The 18,671-nt window shown below is 45.4% G+C and overlaps 1 protein-coding gene and 1 pseudogene across 2 annotated transcripts in view; both read right to left on the reverse strand.

Moving 5' to 3' along the window:
• Positions 1-18,671, reverse strand: part of COQ5 (coenzyme Q5 homolog, methyltransferase (S. cerevisiae)) — a 32,775-nt gene that overhangs the window by 4,471 nt on the left and 9,633 nt on the right. The window contains exons 2-4 of one of the 2 annotated variants that reach the window (XM_011964474.1): positions 11,971-12,120; positions 9,102-9,323; positions 2,982-3,088 (exon numbers count right to left, since the gene is read on the reverse strand). In XM_011964474.1, coding sequence (XP_011819864.1) covers positions 2,982-3,088; positions 9,102-9,323; positions 11,971-12,120 — 479 coding nt within the window. The remainder of the gene's footprint in view (positions 1-2,981; positions 3,089-9,101; positions 9,324-11,970; positions 12,121-18,671) is intronic. The other variant, XM_011964475.1, reaches the window with a different exon arrangement.
• Positions 12,413-13,193, reverse strand: LOC105527953 (annotated as a pseudogene).

Consider the following 18,671-nt stretch of genomic DNA (forward strand, 5'->3'; position numbering starts at 1 on the left):
GCCATGTTGGCCAGGCTGGTCTCAAACTCCTGACCTCAAATGATCCGCCCACCTTGGCCTCCCAAAGTGCTGGGATTACAGGTGTGAGCCACTATGCCTGGTACATTCTATTTTGTGAAATGAAGTCATGTTTAAATTTGCTGTTCAAACAGTTGTCAAAAGACAAGTGTTTGAATAGCACAATATTAAAAGCATCTTTAACAATTTTAATAAGAGACTAAATTATGAAATATCAATATAAATGGAATCTATTTAAGTTTTTTTTTTTTTTCTTTGGAGACGGAGTTTTGCTCTGTCACCCAGGCTGGAGTGCAATGGTGCGATCTCAACTCACTACAACCTCTGCCTCCCGGGTTCAAGTGATTCTCCTCCCTCAGCCTCCCAAGTATCTGGGACTATAGGCACGTACTACCACACCCGGCTAATTTCTGTATTTTTAGTAGAGACAGGGTTTCACCATGTTGGTCAGGCTGGTCTCGAACTCCTGACCTCATGATCCACCTGCCTTGGCCTCCCAAAGTGCTGGGATTACAGGTGAGCCACCACACCTGGCCTCTATTCAACTATTTTTAAAAGAGCCAGTGCTCTTCATGTATTTACAAGCAAAAATCTCCAAGAAATACTTTTTTACTTTTATTCTATCTATCTATCTATCTATCTATCTATCTATCTATCTATCTATCTATCTATTTTTGAGATGGAGTCTCACTCTGTCATCCAGGCTGGAGTGCAGTGGTGTGATCTCAGCTCACTGCAGCCTTCGCCTCCTGGGTTCAAGGGATTTTCCTGCCTCAGCCTCCCAAGTAGCTGGAACTACAGGTTCACGCTGCCACACCTAGCTAATTTTTGTATTTTTAGTAGAGACGGGGTTCACCATGTTGGCCAGAATGGTCTTGATCTCCTGACCTCGTGATCCGCCCACCTCAGCCTCACAAAGAGTTGGGAGGCCAGCCTGGAGGCCTCCAAAGAGTTCAAGACCAGTTGAGGTTGAACTCACCTGGCTGCAGTGAGCCGAGATCGCACTATCGCACTCCAACCTGGGTGACAGAGTAAGAGTCCGTTTCAAAAAAAAAAAGAAGAAAGAAAGAAAATAGTACACCTTGGCACAAAACACTGTACACTTGTCTAAGGTTACTCAGTAAACAAATCAATGAATCCATGCAAAAAATTACAAATAAGGATGTCACAAAGTTGTGCTATATGAAAAACATAGGAAAAAAAGAAATATCAATTAGTTATTGGTCATGTGAATCATAACCAATTCACAAAACATCTTGGCAAAGATACACAAGAAGCTGGTGACTGTCTGAAGGGAGAAGCACTGAATGCGAGAGGAGGCAAGGATGGGAGGCAGATTGTCACATATACCCTTTTGTACTTTTTGAACTTCGAACCTATTAAAAAAATTTATTTCCCCAGGCGCAGTGGCTTACGCCTGTAATCCCAGCACTTTGGGAGGCTGAGGCGGGAGGATCACGAGATCAAGAGATGGAGACCATTCTGGCCAACACAGTGAAACCCCCTCTCTACTGAAAAATACAAAAATCAGCTGGGCGTGGTGGCACATGCCTGTAGTCCTAGCTACCCGGGAGGCTGAGGCAGAAGAATCGCTTGAACCCGGGAGACAGAGGTTGCAGTGAGCCAAGATCACGCCACTGCACTCCAGCCTGGCAACAGAGCAAGACTGTGTCTCAAAAAAAAAAAAAAAAAAAGTTTTAATTCAACGAAATAATAAACTGGCTACTGACATAGGAAAGGTGATGCAAACCAAGCTGATAAAACTCCATAAAGAACTTACCACTTAACCAGGGGACCCACGCAACCAGAGACTATGTTACCAAAATGAAACTCTTTGCCTTGCACATGGTCTTCAAGTGTTTTGAACAGAATGGTAAAGTAGGAATAAAGGCCAGGCATGGTGGCTCAAGCCTGTAATCCCAGCATTTTGGGAGGCTGAGATGAGAGGATCACTTGAGCTCAGGAGTTCGAGATCAACCTGGGCAACATGGCGAAACTCCATCTCTACAAAAAATAAAAATAAAAAATAAGGTAGGAACAAAGAGGAGCTCCATCAGATTAAGGAATGCTCCCTTCTTCCAGCAGAAAAGCCATGAATCCAGCTATCTTTTGTCAAAACAGTGTTTGAGGGCCTTTGTCTTTGTCAGCCTCTGAAATGCCCCTGATCTGCAAATTCACAGGGTCAAGCAGCTTCACAAGTATGAGGAAACACACAAAGGCCAGGGCAAGACCAAATCCCAAAGATGTGACTACCAATCCAAGTAAGACAGACTTCTATGGAGATCAGTTCTGTGGTTTTAGTCTTTTTCAATTTTGTGACTAGAAAATTTGTCGGCCGGGCGCAGTGGCTCAAGCCTGTAATCCCAGCACTTTGGGAGGCCGAGACGGGCGGATCACGAGGTCAGGAGATCGAGACCATCCTGGCCGACATGGTGAAACCCTGTCTCTACTAAAAAATACAGAAAAAACTAGCCGGGCGAGGTGGCGGGCGCCTGTAGTCCCAGCTACTCGGGAGGCTGAGGCAGGAGAATGGTGTGAACCCGGGAGGCGGAGCTTGTAGTGAGCTGAGATCCGGCCACTGCACTCCAGCCTGGGCGGCAGAGCGAGACTCCGTCTCAAAAAAAAAAAAAAAAAAGAAAATTTGTCAACTTAAAGGATTGGATTGAGGACCCTAACTTCAAACAGGCATTCCACTCAAGCGCCGAGCCCTTAAACATTATTTTTTTTAAGATCAAAAAAAAAAAAAAATCTCTCCCTGGGGGTGGTGGTGGGTGCCTGTAATCCCAGCTACTTGGGAAGCAGATGTGGAAGGACTGCTTGAGCCCAGGAGTTTGAGACCAGCCTGGGCAAAATAGCAACACCTCATCTCAAAAAATAAAACTCTTCTTTCCTCACTCACTGTAGCTCTACAACTGAGGTAATTTCCTGAGAGTCATACAAGCTGAGGATGCAGCCATTCATACCTGATCAATGTGTGTGACATTCCGGATCCCAAAGGCAATGGTGTAAATATCAAACTTGTCATCATCAAAGGGCAGCTCTTCAGCGTCTCCTAATACCCATGCAAGTCCTGGAAGAGAAAATGAGTTCCAGGTCTCAGTGTGGGTAGCTGTTTTTCCCACACCCAGTGAATTCATTTCATGTAGAGCACTGTGCTTGAAAGCCCAGGTCCTGGGGGTTAGGCTGCCTGGATTCTAATACCAGCTTCACCATATTCCTTATATATTCATATTTTTCCTTTTATATTTTTAATCAGTTATTATTATTATTTTTTAGACATGAGAGGTCTTGCTTTCTCACCCAGGTTGGAGTACAGTGGCACAATCACAGCTCACTGCATCCTCAAACTCCTGGGCTCAAGCAATCCTCCTGCCTCGGCCTCCCAAAGTGCTGGAATGACAGATGTGAGCCACTGTGCCTGGCCTGTGTATTCTTGAATAAACTACTTTGTCTCAGTCTCCTCATCTGTAAAATGGAGTTAAAAACTAGTGCCTACTTTATAGGGTTACTAAAAGTATTAACTGAGTTACTCTAAGTACAGAATTTAGCATAGTTTTACTGGTTTTACTGGAATCACAGAGCATCAGCATGTCCAGGTCTGAGGCCAGGTCATGAATTCAGAGATCACCAGAGGCCCCTATCAGGGTGGCTGTGTCCCCCAAGGATCTTGATTGGACTTTAACATTACACAACCTACAGCAAATTAGATGTAAAATACAAAAAGAAGACTCTATAGAGGAAGGTAAATGAAAATAACCTTTCTGGAAAGCAAATTAGCAGCATCTAACAAGGGCCTTAAAAATAAGTAAGGGCTGGGCGTGGTGGCTCACGTCTGTAATTCCAGCACTTTGGGAGGCCGAGGCGGGTGGATTGCAAGGTCAGGAGTTCGAGACCAGCCTGGCCAATATGGTGAAACCCCCGTGTCTACTAAAAATACAAAAAAATTATCTGGGCTTGGTGGCGCATGCCTGTAATCCCAGCTAATCCGGAGGCTGAGGCAGGAGAATTGCTTGAACCCAGGAGGTGGAGGATGCAGTAAGCTGAGATTATGCCACCACACTCCAACCTAGGTGACACAGTGAGACTCCGTCTCAAAAAAAGAAAAAATAAATTAAAAAATAAGTATATCTGGCCAGGTGCGGTGGCTTATGCCTGTAATCCCAGCACTTTGGGAAGCCGAGGTGGCCGGATCATGAGGTCAGGAGATCAAAACGCGGTGAAACCCCGTCTCTACTAAAAATACAAAAAATTAGCCGGACGTGGTGGCATGCACCTATAGTCCCAGCTACTGGGAAGGCTGAGGCAGGAGAATTGCTTGAATCCGGGAGGTGGAGGTTGCAGCGAGCTGAGATCGCACCACTGTACTCCAGCCTGGGTGACAGATGAGACTCCATCTCAAAAAAAAAAAAAAAAAAAGTATACCTTTTGACCCAGTGATTTGATTTTTAGGGAAAGGACATTGACATCACATCACAACTACTGCTTAGAGGGCCCTTATCAAGTGGCAGGGTCTGTGTTATTTTACGTACATCTAGATTATCTTAGTACATCCTCATACCAACTCTGTGAGAGAGTTACTACCATTATCCTCATGTTTCAGGTCAGCAAAGTGAACATCAGAAAGGTTAAAGTCTGAGCTGAGCATGGTGGCATGCGCCTGTAATCCCAGAGACTCAGGAGGCTGAGGCGGGAGGAGAGCTTGAGCTCAGGAGTTCAATACCAGCCTGGGTAACACAGCAAGACCATATCTCGAAAAAATAAAAAGCAAAAAGAGGAAGGTTGCTTGCCCAAGGTCAAACAGATGGACTGGAATCCAGAGCCTATGTTTTCAACAGCTACGGCATATCACCTCGTAGTATGAAGTAGTTATTAGAGTTTAAACAGTTGACTAAGGTTATGTAGTCAGTAAACGAATAAATCCATGCAAAAATTACAAATAAGAACGTCACAAAGTTGTGATACATGCAAAACACTGGGGAAAAAAAGAATTACCAATTGGTTATTGGTTATGTGAATTGGTTATGTGAATCATGAAACATCCATATGAAAGAATAGCATAAAAAATAATGATTTCAAGGAATTTCTAACAACATGGAAAAATCTTTTGACAGAATAGTAAATTAAAGTAGGATTACTAATTTGTAGGCCAGGTGTGGTGGCTCATGCCCGTAATCCCAGCACTTTGGGAGGTCGAGGTAGGTGGATCACGAGGTCAGGAGTTCGAAACCAGCCTGGCCAAGATGGTGAAACCCCGTCTCCACTGAAAATACAAAAATTAGCTAGGTATGGTGGCGGGCGCCTGTAATCCCAGCTACTTAGGAGGCTGAGGCAGGGGAATCGCTTGAACCGGGAGGTGGAGGTTGCCGTGAGCCAAGATCGCACCACTGCACTCTAGCCTGGGCGACATAGCAGGACTCTGTCTCAAAAAAAATAAATAAAATAAAATAAAATGAAATAAAATAAAATAAAATAAATAAATGGTATATATAGGATGTTCTCAACTTTATAAAAAGGGAATGATTAGGAAAAAGGAAGGAAACATCACCATATTGAGGGGTATCTCTGAATGTTTGAATTACGGTTAATATTTACTTTCTTCTTAACACTTTTTCAAGCCAGGCGTGATAACCCACGCCTGTAATCCCAGCACTTTGGGAGGCCAAGGAGGGCAGACCACTTGAGGCCAAGAGTTTGAGAGTAGCCTGGCCAACATGGCTAAACCCTATCTCCACTAAAAATACAAAAATTAGCCAAGCGTGGTGGCATACATCTATAATCCTAGCTACTCACCTGCCTAATTTTTTTTTTTTTTTTTTTAGTAGAGACAGGATTTCACCATGTTGGCCAGGCTGTTCTCAAACTCCTGACCTCACGTGATCCATCCACCTCGGCCTCCCAAAGTGCTGGGATAACAGGTGTGAGCCACGGCACCCAGCCAAATATATATATATTTTAAAGCTCCTGCCCCTAAGGTCTTCCATGTGGGAAGGAAAGTGCTACATAAAAAATATAAATAAAACATATAACCATGCTATACATTTAAAAAAGTAGTTAAGTGACACACTAACTTTTTTTTTTTTTTGAGACAGAGCCTTGCTCTGTCACTCAGTCTGGAGTGCAGTGGTGTGATCTTAGCTCACTGCAACGTCTACCTCCTGGGTTCAAGAGATTCTCATGCCTCGGCCTCCTGAGTAGCTGGGATTACAGGAGTGCACCACCATGCCTGGCTAATTTTTGTATTTTTAGTAGAGACGGGATTTCGCCACTTTGGCCAGGCTGGTCTGGAACTTTTGACCTCAGGAGATCCCCCTGCCTCCGCCTCCCAAAGGGTTGGGATTACAGGCGTAAGCCACCACGCCCAACCACACATTAACTATCACATTTATTAAATAATTTCTAGGGTCCTCCTACTTAGTTTCTACTTTTCATGATGTTTTTGCAAAGGTATGATTATTGGAGATTGACAAAACAAGGAGGAAAGATAAAACTGTACTATGGGGCACTTAATAATTCCTACGCAGATGCATTTGTCTTGGTGCTTAGGAGAGCTCGAAGGGCAGGCTATGCAATGGAAGAGATGATTCCAGAAATGGAACACTGCCTATCATTTCAATATCCTTGTTTTCCATCCTTTATGGCTGAGTACCAGAGAGTAGGGAAACATGTTTGTCAGTAGGAGTAAGGAAACATAGTGCCTTTGTCTAAAAACACTAGTGACTGTCTGCCTTCTGACCAGTATTGATGGTCAACAAAGGAGCCCTTCAGCTTGGGGGCCAAGTGGGCTGCAGTTCGTCTAGGCAGCTCCTTCTAGGGGTGGGAGGAGGAAGAGGAGGAAGATTTGAGCTAAAATAACCATAGACACTCATGGTGGGGGAGGAGAAGGAGAGAAATGCTGATGCTGACCTGAGGGACGTTCTTTGTTGTATACCACTGCCCCTTACAGTGGCCATCTGTGGTCCCTGGCCAGCATGGAAGAGGGCAGAGCAGCGGCTCTGAAAAGCTGGGCCGGGTGTGGTGGCTCACGCCTGTAATCCCAACACTTTGGGAGGCAGGGGTAGGCGGATCACAGGAAGCCAAGAGTTCGAGACCAGCCTGGCCAACATAGTGAAACCCCATCTCTACTTAAAATACAAAAAAATTGCTGGCTGTGGTGATATGCAGCTGTAATCCCAGCTACTCGGGAGGCTGAGGCACAAGAATTGCTTGAACCCGGGAGGCAGAGGTTATAGTGACCCAAGATCATGCCACTGTACGCCATCCTGGGCAACAGGGCGAGACTCTTGTCTCAGAAAAAACAAAACAAAACTGGGCCAACAAGGTGCAGTTGCCAGGATGGAGTTTCTCTCTTGTTGCCCAGGCTGGAGTACAATGGCACGATCTCGCTCACCACAACCTCCGCCTTCCAGGTTCAAGCGATTCTCCTGCCTCAGCTTCCCAAATAGCTGGAATTACAGGCATGCGCCACCACACCCAGCTAATTTTGTATTTTTAGTAGAGACAGGGTTTCTCCATATTGGTCAGGCTGGTCTCGAACTCTGGATCTCAGGTGATCCGACCCCCTCAGCCTCCCAAAGTGCTGGGATTATAGGCATGAGCCACCACACCTGGCTAAATTTGCTTTTTTTGAGACAGGGTCTCACTCTGTTGCCCAGGCTGGAGTGCAGTGGCATGATCATGGCTCACTGCCATCTCGACCTCATGGGCTCAAGTGATCCTCCTGCTTCAGCCTCTCAAGTAGCTGCTACTACAGGTGTGTACCACCACACTTGGCTAACTTAAATTTTTTGTAGAGACAGAGCCTCACTATGTTGCCTAGGCTGGTCTTGAACTCCTGGCTTCAAGCGATCCTTCAGCCCCGGCCTTCCAAAGTGCTGGGATTACAGGCATGAGTCACCTTGCTGCCCAAATTTACAGTTTTAAGCTAGTACACAAATCATCCATTTTGAGCTTGCAGTAGTCTCACAGAGATATGCACGCAGTCATTTCCCTATCAGCTGTTCGTATTTACCATGGTAGGGAAGTTTGAGGAGTACTGTTCACAAGTGTTCCTTTGAGTGTATCATTTGGGTCCTCTGAGAAACAGATGCTGAGATGGACCATGGAGTGTAATAGTTTTTTTTGTGTGTGGCAGGGGAAACACAGAGAAGACAAAGGGAGAGGAAGAAAGACTGAGCAAGAAAAGCCTTTAGACCTTAATGCAGATCTGACAAAGCCTCAGCCTACCCAATAGGGACCTCTGGAACAAAGGCTGGCTGTTAAAGAGTCCTGCCTGGAAAATATCCAGGCCCTACTAGTCCCACAGTGTTCAGTCATTGGCTGGGGGCTGCCACAAAAGAGCCTGGCCTCCCTTGGAAGCTGAAGCAGACACTGATGGTGCTAACAGGTGGAGGCTGCTAGCTAACTGCACTCCTTGTGGCTGAAGGGCAAGTTATTTCTTTTTTTGTTTTTTAAATTTCTTTAGAGACAGGGTCTCGCTCTGTCACTCAGACTGGGGTACAGAGGTGCAATCACAGCTCACTGTAGCCTGGAACTCTTGGGCTCAAGTAATTCTCCCATCTTGGCCTCCCAAAGTTCTGAGATAATGGGCATGAGCCATGGGCCCAGCCAAAAGTTCTTTCTTTACAGGAGATGAGAGGTCCAGTTGCACAGCAATCAAACTATCCTAGCATGGACAGGAGAATGGAATGGTTCAAGAATGGGAATGATACAACGAGGTCACCCTGAAGCTGCTGGGAAATTACAGCAAAACTTCTGTCTCAGGGTCTGAGAGCTGAGATCCGAAGATTCAACTCCAATTTGGGATGTGCCACTGAGAAGCTGTGTGACCTGGGTAAGATTCTTGACTTATTTGGGATCTAGTGATCCCAGTCACATAGGGCTGGGTAAGCTCACTCAATGGGCTGCTATGCATGAATAATGCATATAACAGCACACAAACTAGATTCAGCCAGGCAAATCATCTTCAACCTGCCCATCTGTAAGTTTCTGAAAGCCAAAAGATAAAGCATTTCAGTATCTTACACACTCCACCTTATTCTATAAAGATACGAACACTTCCCGTGTCTGCCTCCTGCAGGACTCACCAGCTCTGTGTCCTTGAGCCAAGGCTTTCTGCTTTCCAATCTTTAGCATCTCCTTGTTGATGTCACACACCACGACACGAGACCCGCCCAAGGAATCTTCTTCATTCTGGTACTTTTTGGCAATTTCTTCCCAGGATAAATTTTGTTGGGCCCTTAACTGCCTCTTCTGTTTACTCTGATGCTGGGACTGAACATAATTAAGGAACCGGAATGCAATGTCACCTGTGGGAAGCCAACAGGAGGAAAGATGCAGACTAAAACAAAAACAAAAAAGGAAGAAACAGCATTTCCTAAAACCCAAAGGGGTAACAGAGGCACCGGAATACCTGTGTTAGCTAACTGGACTCAGTGTGGTTTTTGAAAGCCAAGTCCTTTCTTCTTTTTGTTAGAGACAGGGTCTCACTCCATCACCCTGGCTGGAGTGCAGAGGCACAATCATAGCTGAGTGTGTGAACTCATTTCAACACTAACTTTTTTTTTTAATTGAAAAAATTGGGCCAGGCTTATGCCTGCAATCTCAGCACTTTGGGAGGCTGAGACTGGTGGATCACCTGAGGTCAGGAGCCTGAGACCAGCCTGGCCAACATGGCGAAACCTCGTCTCTACTAAAAATACAAAAATTAGCCAGGCGTGATGGCAGGCACCTGTAATCCCAGCTACTCGGGAGGCTGGGGCAGGAGAATCGCTTGAACTTGGGAAACGGAGGTTGCAGTGAGCTGAGATAGCGCCATTGCACTCCAGCCTGGGTGACAAAAGCAAAACTCTGTCTCAAAAAAAAAAAAAATTAACTAAAATAAAAACTGAAAATCAAGTGTTTATAATACCGTGACCTAGTAAATATTGTTCAGGACAAATCCAGTGCTTTCTAGAATCCTATTTCCTTTCTGTTTTCTCTCTTTTCTATATTTTCTTTCTTTCTTTCTTTTTTTTTTTGAGACGGAGTTTCTGCTCTTGTTGCCCAGGCTGGAGTACAATGGCACCATCTCAGCTCACCGCAACCTCTGCCTCCCAGGTTCAAGTGATTCTCCTGCCTCAGCCTCCCAAGTAGCTGGGATCACAGGCATGTGCCACCGAACCTGGCTAATTTTGTATTTTTAGTAGAGATACGGTTTCATCATGTTGGTCAGGTGGGTCTTGAACTCTTGACCTGTCAGGTGATCCACCTGCCTTGGCCTCCCAAAGTGCTGGGATTACAGGCATGGGCCATTGTGCCTGGCCCTATATTTCCTTTCTTATAATGCTGTTTCTGGCTGGGCTCGGTGGTTCATGCCTGTGACCCCAGCACTTCAGGCTTCAGGAGGCTCAGGTAGGCAGATTGCTTGAGCCCAGAGTTTTGAGACCAGCCTCGGTAACATGGTGAAACCCAGTCTCTATGGAAAAAATTACAAAAATTAGCCAGGTGTGGGACACATGCCTGTATTCCTAGCTATTTGGGAGGCTGAGATGGGAAGATTACTTGAGCCCTGGAGGGTGGAGGTTGCAGTAAGCTGAGATGACGCCACCACACTCCAGCCTGGGCAAAGGTGCGAGACCATTTCCAAAAAAAAAAAAGTTGTTTCCTTGCCTTTGTTTTTCTTACACTATTTTCAAGAAATATATCCTTGTTTCTCCCATATGTCTAGCCAATTAGGTATTCTCCAGTCATTTTTTATATCTTTTTTTTTTTTTTTTTTCCTGAGACAGAGGCTCATTCTGTTCCCAGGCTACAGTGCAGTAGCACGATCCCAGCTCACTGCAACCTCCACCTCCCAAGTTAAAACAATTCTCCTGCCTCAGACTCCTGAGTAGCTGGGATTACAGGTGCATGCCACCACGCCTGGCCAATTTTTGTATTTTTAGTAGAGACGGGGTTTTACCATGTTGACCAGGATCGTCTCGATCTCTTGACCTCGTGATCCAACCGCCTCGAGCTCCCAAAGTGCTGAGATTACAGGTGTGAGCCACTGCGTCCGGCTATCGCCCGACAAATTTTTGTATTTTTAGTAGAGACAGGGTTTCCTCATGTTGGCCAGACTGGTCTTGAACTCCTAACCTCAGGTGATCTGCCTGCCTCGGCCTCCCAAAGTGCTAGGATTATAGGTGTGAGCCACCACGTCCAGTCTCTAATGTAATTTAACATGTACAATGACATCACCAAGATGCATTGTGTAAAACCATGATATTTTTCTCTCCAAATGCTCAGTGTACAGGAAGTAACAAAGGACCGTGCACAAACAAACTTTTGATATCCGATGTGACAGCAAATCAAGCAGAAAAGGCAGCCTCGAAAACTTATATAAAGTAATAAAAGGCTTCCCCCATCCCCTAAAAAAGAGGAAAAGGGAAAAAGAGAGGAAAAGCTAATCTGTGTATTTTAGAAATGTGACAGGCAGCTAGGCACAGTTGCTCACACCTTTAATCCCAGCACTTTGGGAGGCCAAGGCACATGTATCACGAGGTCAGGAGTTCAAGACCAGTCTGACCAAGATGGTGGAACCCTGTCTCTACTAACAATACAAAAATTAGCCAGGCGTGGTGGTGCATGTCTGTAATCCCAGCTACTCAGGAGGCTGAGGCAGAGAATTGCTTGAACTCGGGAGGCAGAGGTTGCAGTGAGCTGAGATTACAAAAACATGACAGGCACAAAACTGTCATTCTACGTTTTTGAATGATATTCAGTCAAAAAGATAAGTGCATGCCTTTCTTAGAAGCTATAAATATGCTGACTTTCAATTACATCTTCAGCCTAGTGTTAGGTGAGCTAGCTCACTACAGGAAGCTGAGGCAGAGAATTGCTTGAACTTGGAAGGCAGAAGTTGCAGTGAGCCGAGATTACAAATTTCTGTAAAACATGCTCAATGGTAGGGAAGGATACCAAACTCAACATTACCTGTGCCTCCAGCAACATCAAGCAGCTGGGTCCCAGGAAGTGGGCGCATCTTCCAGAGCAGCAAATCCTTCCAAACACGATGGATACCAAGACTCATCATATCATTCATCACATCATACTTCTTAGCCACACTTTCAAACACCTGATAGACTGACATGGGAGAAACACACACAATAGTGCTATTAACAGTATTCACTTAGAAAAACTCTTAACAAAAAAGGAGGAAGCTTTTTTCCCCTGAAATGACCTGTCTTTGCAAGGTGAAACTAAGTCGTAATGCTTGATGCCCAAATCTACACCTTAACATTACTTTATTGATTTATTTATTTTTCCTGCCTCAGATTTATTTGTACAAACAGCACAGGAGGACCCCAGCCCCATGCAGACGGCAGTCCAGGGGGATCGCACCAGTCCTTCTGTCCTCACGTTGGCAGACAGATATCTATTCTGAAGCCTTTGTAGGGGTCTGGGCACCTTTGGGAGCCTAGGCTGGAACTGAGGCTGGAGCTGCAGCCTGGGCCTTGGTTTGATCTTTGGCCTTGGCCTTTGACCGAGACAGCCTGACCCCCCTGGCAATGCAGGCACAAGCACGCTTCCCAAGCTAGGGGTGGGCAATGTAAGCAAGTGGATCGAGCTTGCGGCTGACACCCTTTGGGATCTTGGGCTTAACTTCCTTGAGCTTTACAAGGGCCTTGATAGCCTCGGCACGTGAACTCATGGCCTCGGCACTGCTGGCCTGCATCTTTTTTAGGTCCTTCTTGTCGTGCTTCTTGGCAAAGCTCATGTTCCTCAGGAACTTGGGGTCCACCTCCTTAAGAGATTCTTATCTAGCCGGGCGCGGAGGCTCACGCCTGTAATCCCAGCATTTTGGGAGGCTGAGGTGGGCGCATCGTGAGGTCAATGGTTCAAGACCAGACTGGCCAACATGGTGAAATCTCGCCTCTACTAAAAATACAAAAATTAGCCGGGCGTGGTGGTGGGCACCTATAATCCCAGCTACTAGGGAGGCTGAGGCAGGAGAACTGGTTGAAGCCGGGAGGCGAAGGTTGCAGTGAGCCACGACCGCGCCATTGCACTCCAGCCTGGGCAACAGAGCGAGACTCCACCTCAAAAAAAAAAAAAAAAAAAAGGGATTCATATCTTTGTGATCGGGGTTTCTTGATACCATTTCTGGGCCATTTTCAGGACTGGTTGTGTGTGGTGTGGTTCTTCGACTTGGGCATGTCTGCCCTGGTCCTCTCGGCAGCCTGCTCCCTGCTGCTGCTCCTAAGTCATGGATGGCATCACATTACCTCTTTAATAAGAGGCTTAAATGTATTTCATGGGAGAAATCAACCTCTTTTCTGCTGTCTTAATTATCATTACTTAGGACTACTACTTTGTAATAATGCCATACATATACTTGGTACTAAATAAGATGTTTCTGTTTCTTAAAGGATAGGGTGGGAGAAATCGGAATTTTTCTCATGGTTATTATAATAAAAGACAAGATCCATTAGAAAGATGCATACAGAGCACGGTGGCTCTTGCCTGGAATCCCAGCACTTTGGGAGGCCAAGGGGGGCGATTCACTTCAGGACAGGAGTTCAAGACCAGCCTGGCCAACATGGCAAAACCCTGTCTCTAGTAAAAACACAAAAATTAGCAGGGCATGGTGGCGCACACCTGTAATCCCAGCTACTCGGGTGGCTGTGGCAGGAGAATCACTTGAACCTGGGAGGTAGAGGTTACAGTGAGCTGAAATTGGACCACTGCATTCCAGCCTGGGCGACAGAGAGAGACTCTGTTTCAAAATAAAGATGAAAGATGCGTGATTAATGGATGGAAAGACCTTGGCTCATGTCTGCCTTATCACTGAGAAGAACCTCAGGTACAATTTGGTGGATACCTAGCCAAATGCCAAGCTGTGAATCAGGGCTAAGTCACAATTTAGAGGGCTCTCATGAGTCTTCTCCATAGGATCAACACAGACTGTGGAATCTGGGATAGCTAAAGAGAGAAAGAGTCTACTATCCAAGACTCTCAGAAGCGTTTCCCTTTAATTTTTTTTTTTATTTGAGACTGAGTCTCGCTCTGTCACCCAGGCTGAAGTGCAGTGGCGCTATCTCGGCTCACTGCAAGCTCCACCTTCCGGGTTCATGCCACTCTCCTGCCTCAGCCTCCCGAGTAGCTGGGACTACAGGCACCTGCCACCACGCCCAGCTAATTTTTTGTATTTTTAGTAGAGACGGGTTTTCGCCGTGTTAGCCAGGATGGTCTTGATCTCCTAACCTCGTGATCTGCCCGCCTCGGACTCCCAAAGTGCTGGGATTACAGGCGTGAGCCACCGTACCCGGCCTTAAAGTTACCTGTTTTTCACCTCAGTTTCTCTGCCCGTAAGATGACTATATCAGTGCCAGCTCCCTACCTCCCTGCCAGAAGGCTGAATTGGATAATGAAGAGGAGATGCTTTGAGTTCCTCAGATGATATGTGCTGCACAGGATCCAAAACATGACACTCTTCTGCTGAATCAGACTACAGAGCCTGCCTTTAACTCAGTCTTCAATGTCTATTCTCAACCTTCGGATTTCCAAGTGCACTCTTTCCTTTTTTTTTAAATTTTTTGGGGGGACTGAGTCTTGCTCTGTCGCCCAGGATGGAGTACAGTGGCACAATCTCAGCTGACTGCAACCTCCTTCTCCCGGGTTCAAGTGATTCTCCTGCCTCAGCCTCCCGTAGCTGCGATTACAGGCCCTTGCCACCATGCCCATCTAATTTTTTATTTTTAGTACAGATGGGGTTTCGCCGTGTTGGCCAGCTGGTCTCAAACTCCTGACCTCATGATCCGCCCACCTCAGTCTCCCAAAGTGCTGGGATTACAGGAGTAAGCCACCACGCCCAGGCTGCTCTTTACTTTTGAGCGTCTTTTGGGGTATCTGGGGGACACTAAGGCTAACCTCACCCAGTATAAATAGTCCTTGCTGGCATGGTGGCACACACCTGGAGTGCCAGCTACTCGGGGAGCTAATGAGAGAGGACTGCTTGAACCCAGGAGTTCAAGGCTGCAGTGTGCAATGATTGTGCCTGTGAATAGCCATTGCGCTCCGGCCTGGGCAGCATAGTGAGACCTTGTCTCAAAAATAAATAAAAAAAATAGTCCTGGCTTTGCATGTTCCAATATGCATGAATTTCAGTTACTGTGGTTTAGCTAAATAACACCAGTCCCCCAACACCACAATTCAAGTACAATGGTATATTAAATGTGCGTAATTACAGAAAGTACATTCTTTAGTCTACAAATCACTATGTAAATAACAGATATACAGCTGATCAGCAACCAATCATGCACTTCTTTCACAGACTTTAGGTGACTGGTTACTGTCACAGTTACTCAGTTCACAGACAGCAAAGCATGTACTTGTACTGCCTCCTTATCTTTCAGTGAAAAAACCCATGTGGCATAACTGGATAAATGAAAGAGGGAGGCCGGGCACGGTGGCTCAAGCCTGTAATCCCAGCACTTTGCGAGGCCGAGACAGGCGGATCACTAGGTCAGGAGATCGAGACTATCCTGGCTAACACGGTGAAACCCCGTCTCTACTAAAAAATACAAAAAACTAGCCGGGCGAGGTGGCGGGCGCCTGTAGTCCCAGCTACTCGGGAGGCTGAGGCAGGAGAATGGCGTAAACCCAGAAGGCAGAGCTTGCAGTGAGCTGAGACCAGGCCACTGCACTCCAGCCTGGGCGACAAAGCCAGACTCTGTCTCAAAAAAAAAAAAAAAAAAAAAAAAAAAAAGGAAAGAGGGAATTGAGCAACAAAAATGAAAATGCTGATAATGCTGGAAGTGAAATTCAAATTGAGTGTCAGTGGAGTTATAGGAGAAACAGATGACTGTGGGAATTTTGACACTGCTGCCACTGGAGACTCTAGACATACAGTCAGAGGAACTGCAGGAAAATGAACTTACCAACATATACAAGAAATGGAGCTGTGACAAAAAAAGTTGAAGATGTCCCAGAAGAAGTGATGCCAGCAAAAACTTTCACATTAAAGGAGTTCTTGGAGGTATTTCATAACATTGAAAGCACAAAGGATAAAATATTAGAAGTAGATAAAAACTTAGAAAGAAATATGGCAATTTGCCAAGGCATAAAAAAAAGCTATTTCATATGACAAGAAGGTGGCAAACAGTGCTCAAACTACTCTTGGGAAATTTTTTACAAGGAAATAACAAGAATTTAATTCTCACGGTTTCTAATTTTTTATTAGATTTTTTTTTTCTTTTTTTTGAGACAGTCTCACTCTGTCGCCCAGGCTAGAGTGCAGTGGCACAATCTCGGCTCACTACAACCTCCACCTCCCCGGTTCAAGCAATTTGCCTGCCTCAACCTCCCAATTAGCTGTGATTACAGGCGTGCGCCACCACACTTGGCTAATTTTTTTTTGTATTTTTAGTAGAGATGAGGTTTCACCATGCTGGCCAGGCTGGTCTCGAACTCTTGACTTCAAGTGATCTGCCTACCTCGGCCTCTCAGAGTGCTGGAATTACAGGTGTGAAAGATCGCACCTGGCCATAAATAAATATCAACTTTGGTATACATTTTTTCATTTCACTATACATTTATAACTGACAGGGTTTTTGATGGTTGATAATTTTTAAAGGTCATAGAACAATTGTAATTTTTCCCATTGATTAAGGTCATTGTGTATGACTTCAGCTTGCACATTTTCAGTCATGCATTACTGTGCAAAGCGAGGACTGTCTGTACTGCAATCTCAGTCCCCAATCTGGAATTCGTATTTAGTTCAGCAGTTAACTTCTTCCCTGCTTGCCACTGTACGAAATGTTGATTATACATTGTAAAGCACAAAACAGAAGTTAGGCATTATTATTAGCATTACTAATTACTGGGTAAGAGCATACACTTTGGAAGTAACCCACCTGAATTCAAATCTCAGCTCTGCCACTTATTAGCAGAATCTTGGGCAAGTGATTTAATGTATTTGTTTCACATTTTTTCTTTCTTTCTTTTTTTCTTTGAGAGGAGTTTCGCTGTTGTTGCCCAGGCTGGAGTGCAACGGCACAATGTGGGCTCACCAAAACCTCCCCTTCCCAGGTTCAAGGGATTCTCCTACTCCAGCCTCCCGAGTACCTGGGAATACAGGCATGCACCACCATGCCAGGCTAATTTTGTATTTTCAGTAGAGACGGGGATTTCTCCATGTTAGTCAGGCTGGTCTGGAACTCCCGACCTCAGATGATCCACCTGCCTCGGCCTTCCAAAGTGCTGGGATTACAGGTGTGAGTTACTATGCCTGGCCTCACATTTTATTTACTTATAAAATTGGGCTATGGTGGGCGCGGTGGCTCCCGCCTGTAATCCCAGCACTTTGGAAGGCCGAGGCAGGTGGATCATGAGGTCAGGAGATCGAGACCATCCTGGCTAACATGGTGAAACCCTGTCTCTACTGAAAAAAAAATACAAAAAAGTAGCTAGGCGTGGTGGCGGGTGCCTGTAGCCCCAGCTACTCGGGAGGCTGAGGCAGGAGAATGGAGTAAAGCCTGGAGTCGGAGCTTGCAGTGAGCCGAGATGGCGCCACTGCACTCCAGCTTGGGCGACAGAGCAAGACTCCGTCTCAAAAAAAAAAAGAAACCCCGTCTCTACTAAAAATACAAAAACAGGGCCCAGTGGCAGACACCTATAATCCCAGCTACTTGAGAGGCTGAGACAGGAGAATCACTTGAACCTGGGAGGTGGAGGTTGCAGTGAGCCAAGATCAAACCACTGGACTCCATCCTGGGCAATAGAGCAAGACTCCATCTCGAAAAAAAACTGGGCTAATAGTTCTTATCCTACAGTTTTATTTATAAGAATTAATGTGAAGTATTTTAGAAAGTTTCAGGACCTTAATAAGTGCTTGCTACTGCACTTGACTAGTCTTAAAAGTAAAAAATAAAATAAAATGAAATGGTTGGTATTATTGTACTTGGCTCCACTTAATTCATTCCATAAGCAGTTATCAAGCTCCTAATGTGCATCAAGCACTGAGGAAATAGGAATGAATGAACCACTGTCCTGGCTTTCTGGCCATTCAGTCATCTGAAACAAATAATAATTTGAATTTGACATTCAAAGTGTTAAAGTAGCGCTATATATTAGCAAGGTTGAGGTGGGTAGACTTTAAGGGGATGGGAAATTCCACTGTGGGCACTTTCTCTTGTTTCCTGGGTGACTCAGTAAAGAAACCTCTCAGAGCCTCACCTTATATCTCTGTAAAATGGGCCAATTCCTTCATCATTATAAATAGTACTAGTAGAATTTAAAAACACTCCTTTTCCTTTCCTATGCCTGTGGCACAGTGCTGACAAAAAGAAACTGCTCAACATTATTGAACAATTACTAAGTGCCAGGGACTGTTTAAAGTGCTTTCATATATTAAGTATTCTGATACTCACAAGAACTCGGAGAAGAAGGGTTACTATTAGTCCTACTTGGCAAATTTGGAAGCTGAGGCACACAGAAGATAGTTTCTCTCCTTCCTTCCTTCCTTTCTTTCTTTCTTAACAGGCTGGGGGTGGTGGCTCATGCCTGTAATCCCAGCACTTTGGTAGGCCAAGGCGGCTGGATCACCTGTTCGAGACCAGCCTGACCAACATGGAGAAACCCCGTCTCTACTAAAAATACAAAATTAGTCGGGCATGGTGGCGCATGCCTGTAAT

This window comes from Mandrillus leucophaeus, unplaced genomic scaffold (assembly GCF_000951045.1).
Source record: "Mandrillus leucophaeus isolate KB7577 unplaced genomic scaffold, Mleu.le_1.0 Scaffold7, whole genome shotgun sequence".
NCBI classification, from domain to species: domain Eukaryota; kingdom Metazoa; phylum Chordata; class Mammalia; order Primates; family Cercopithecidae; genus Mandrillus; species Mandrillus leucophaeus.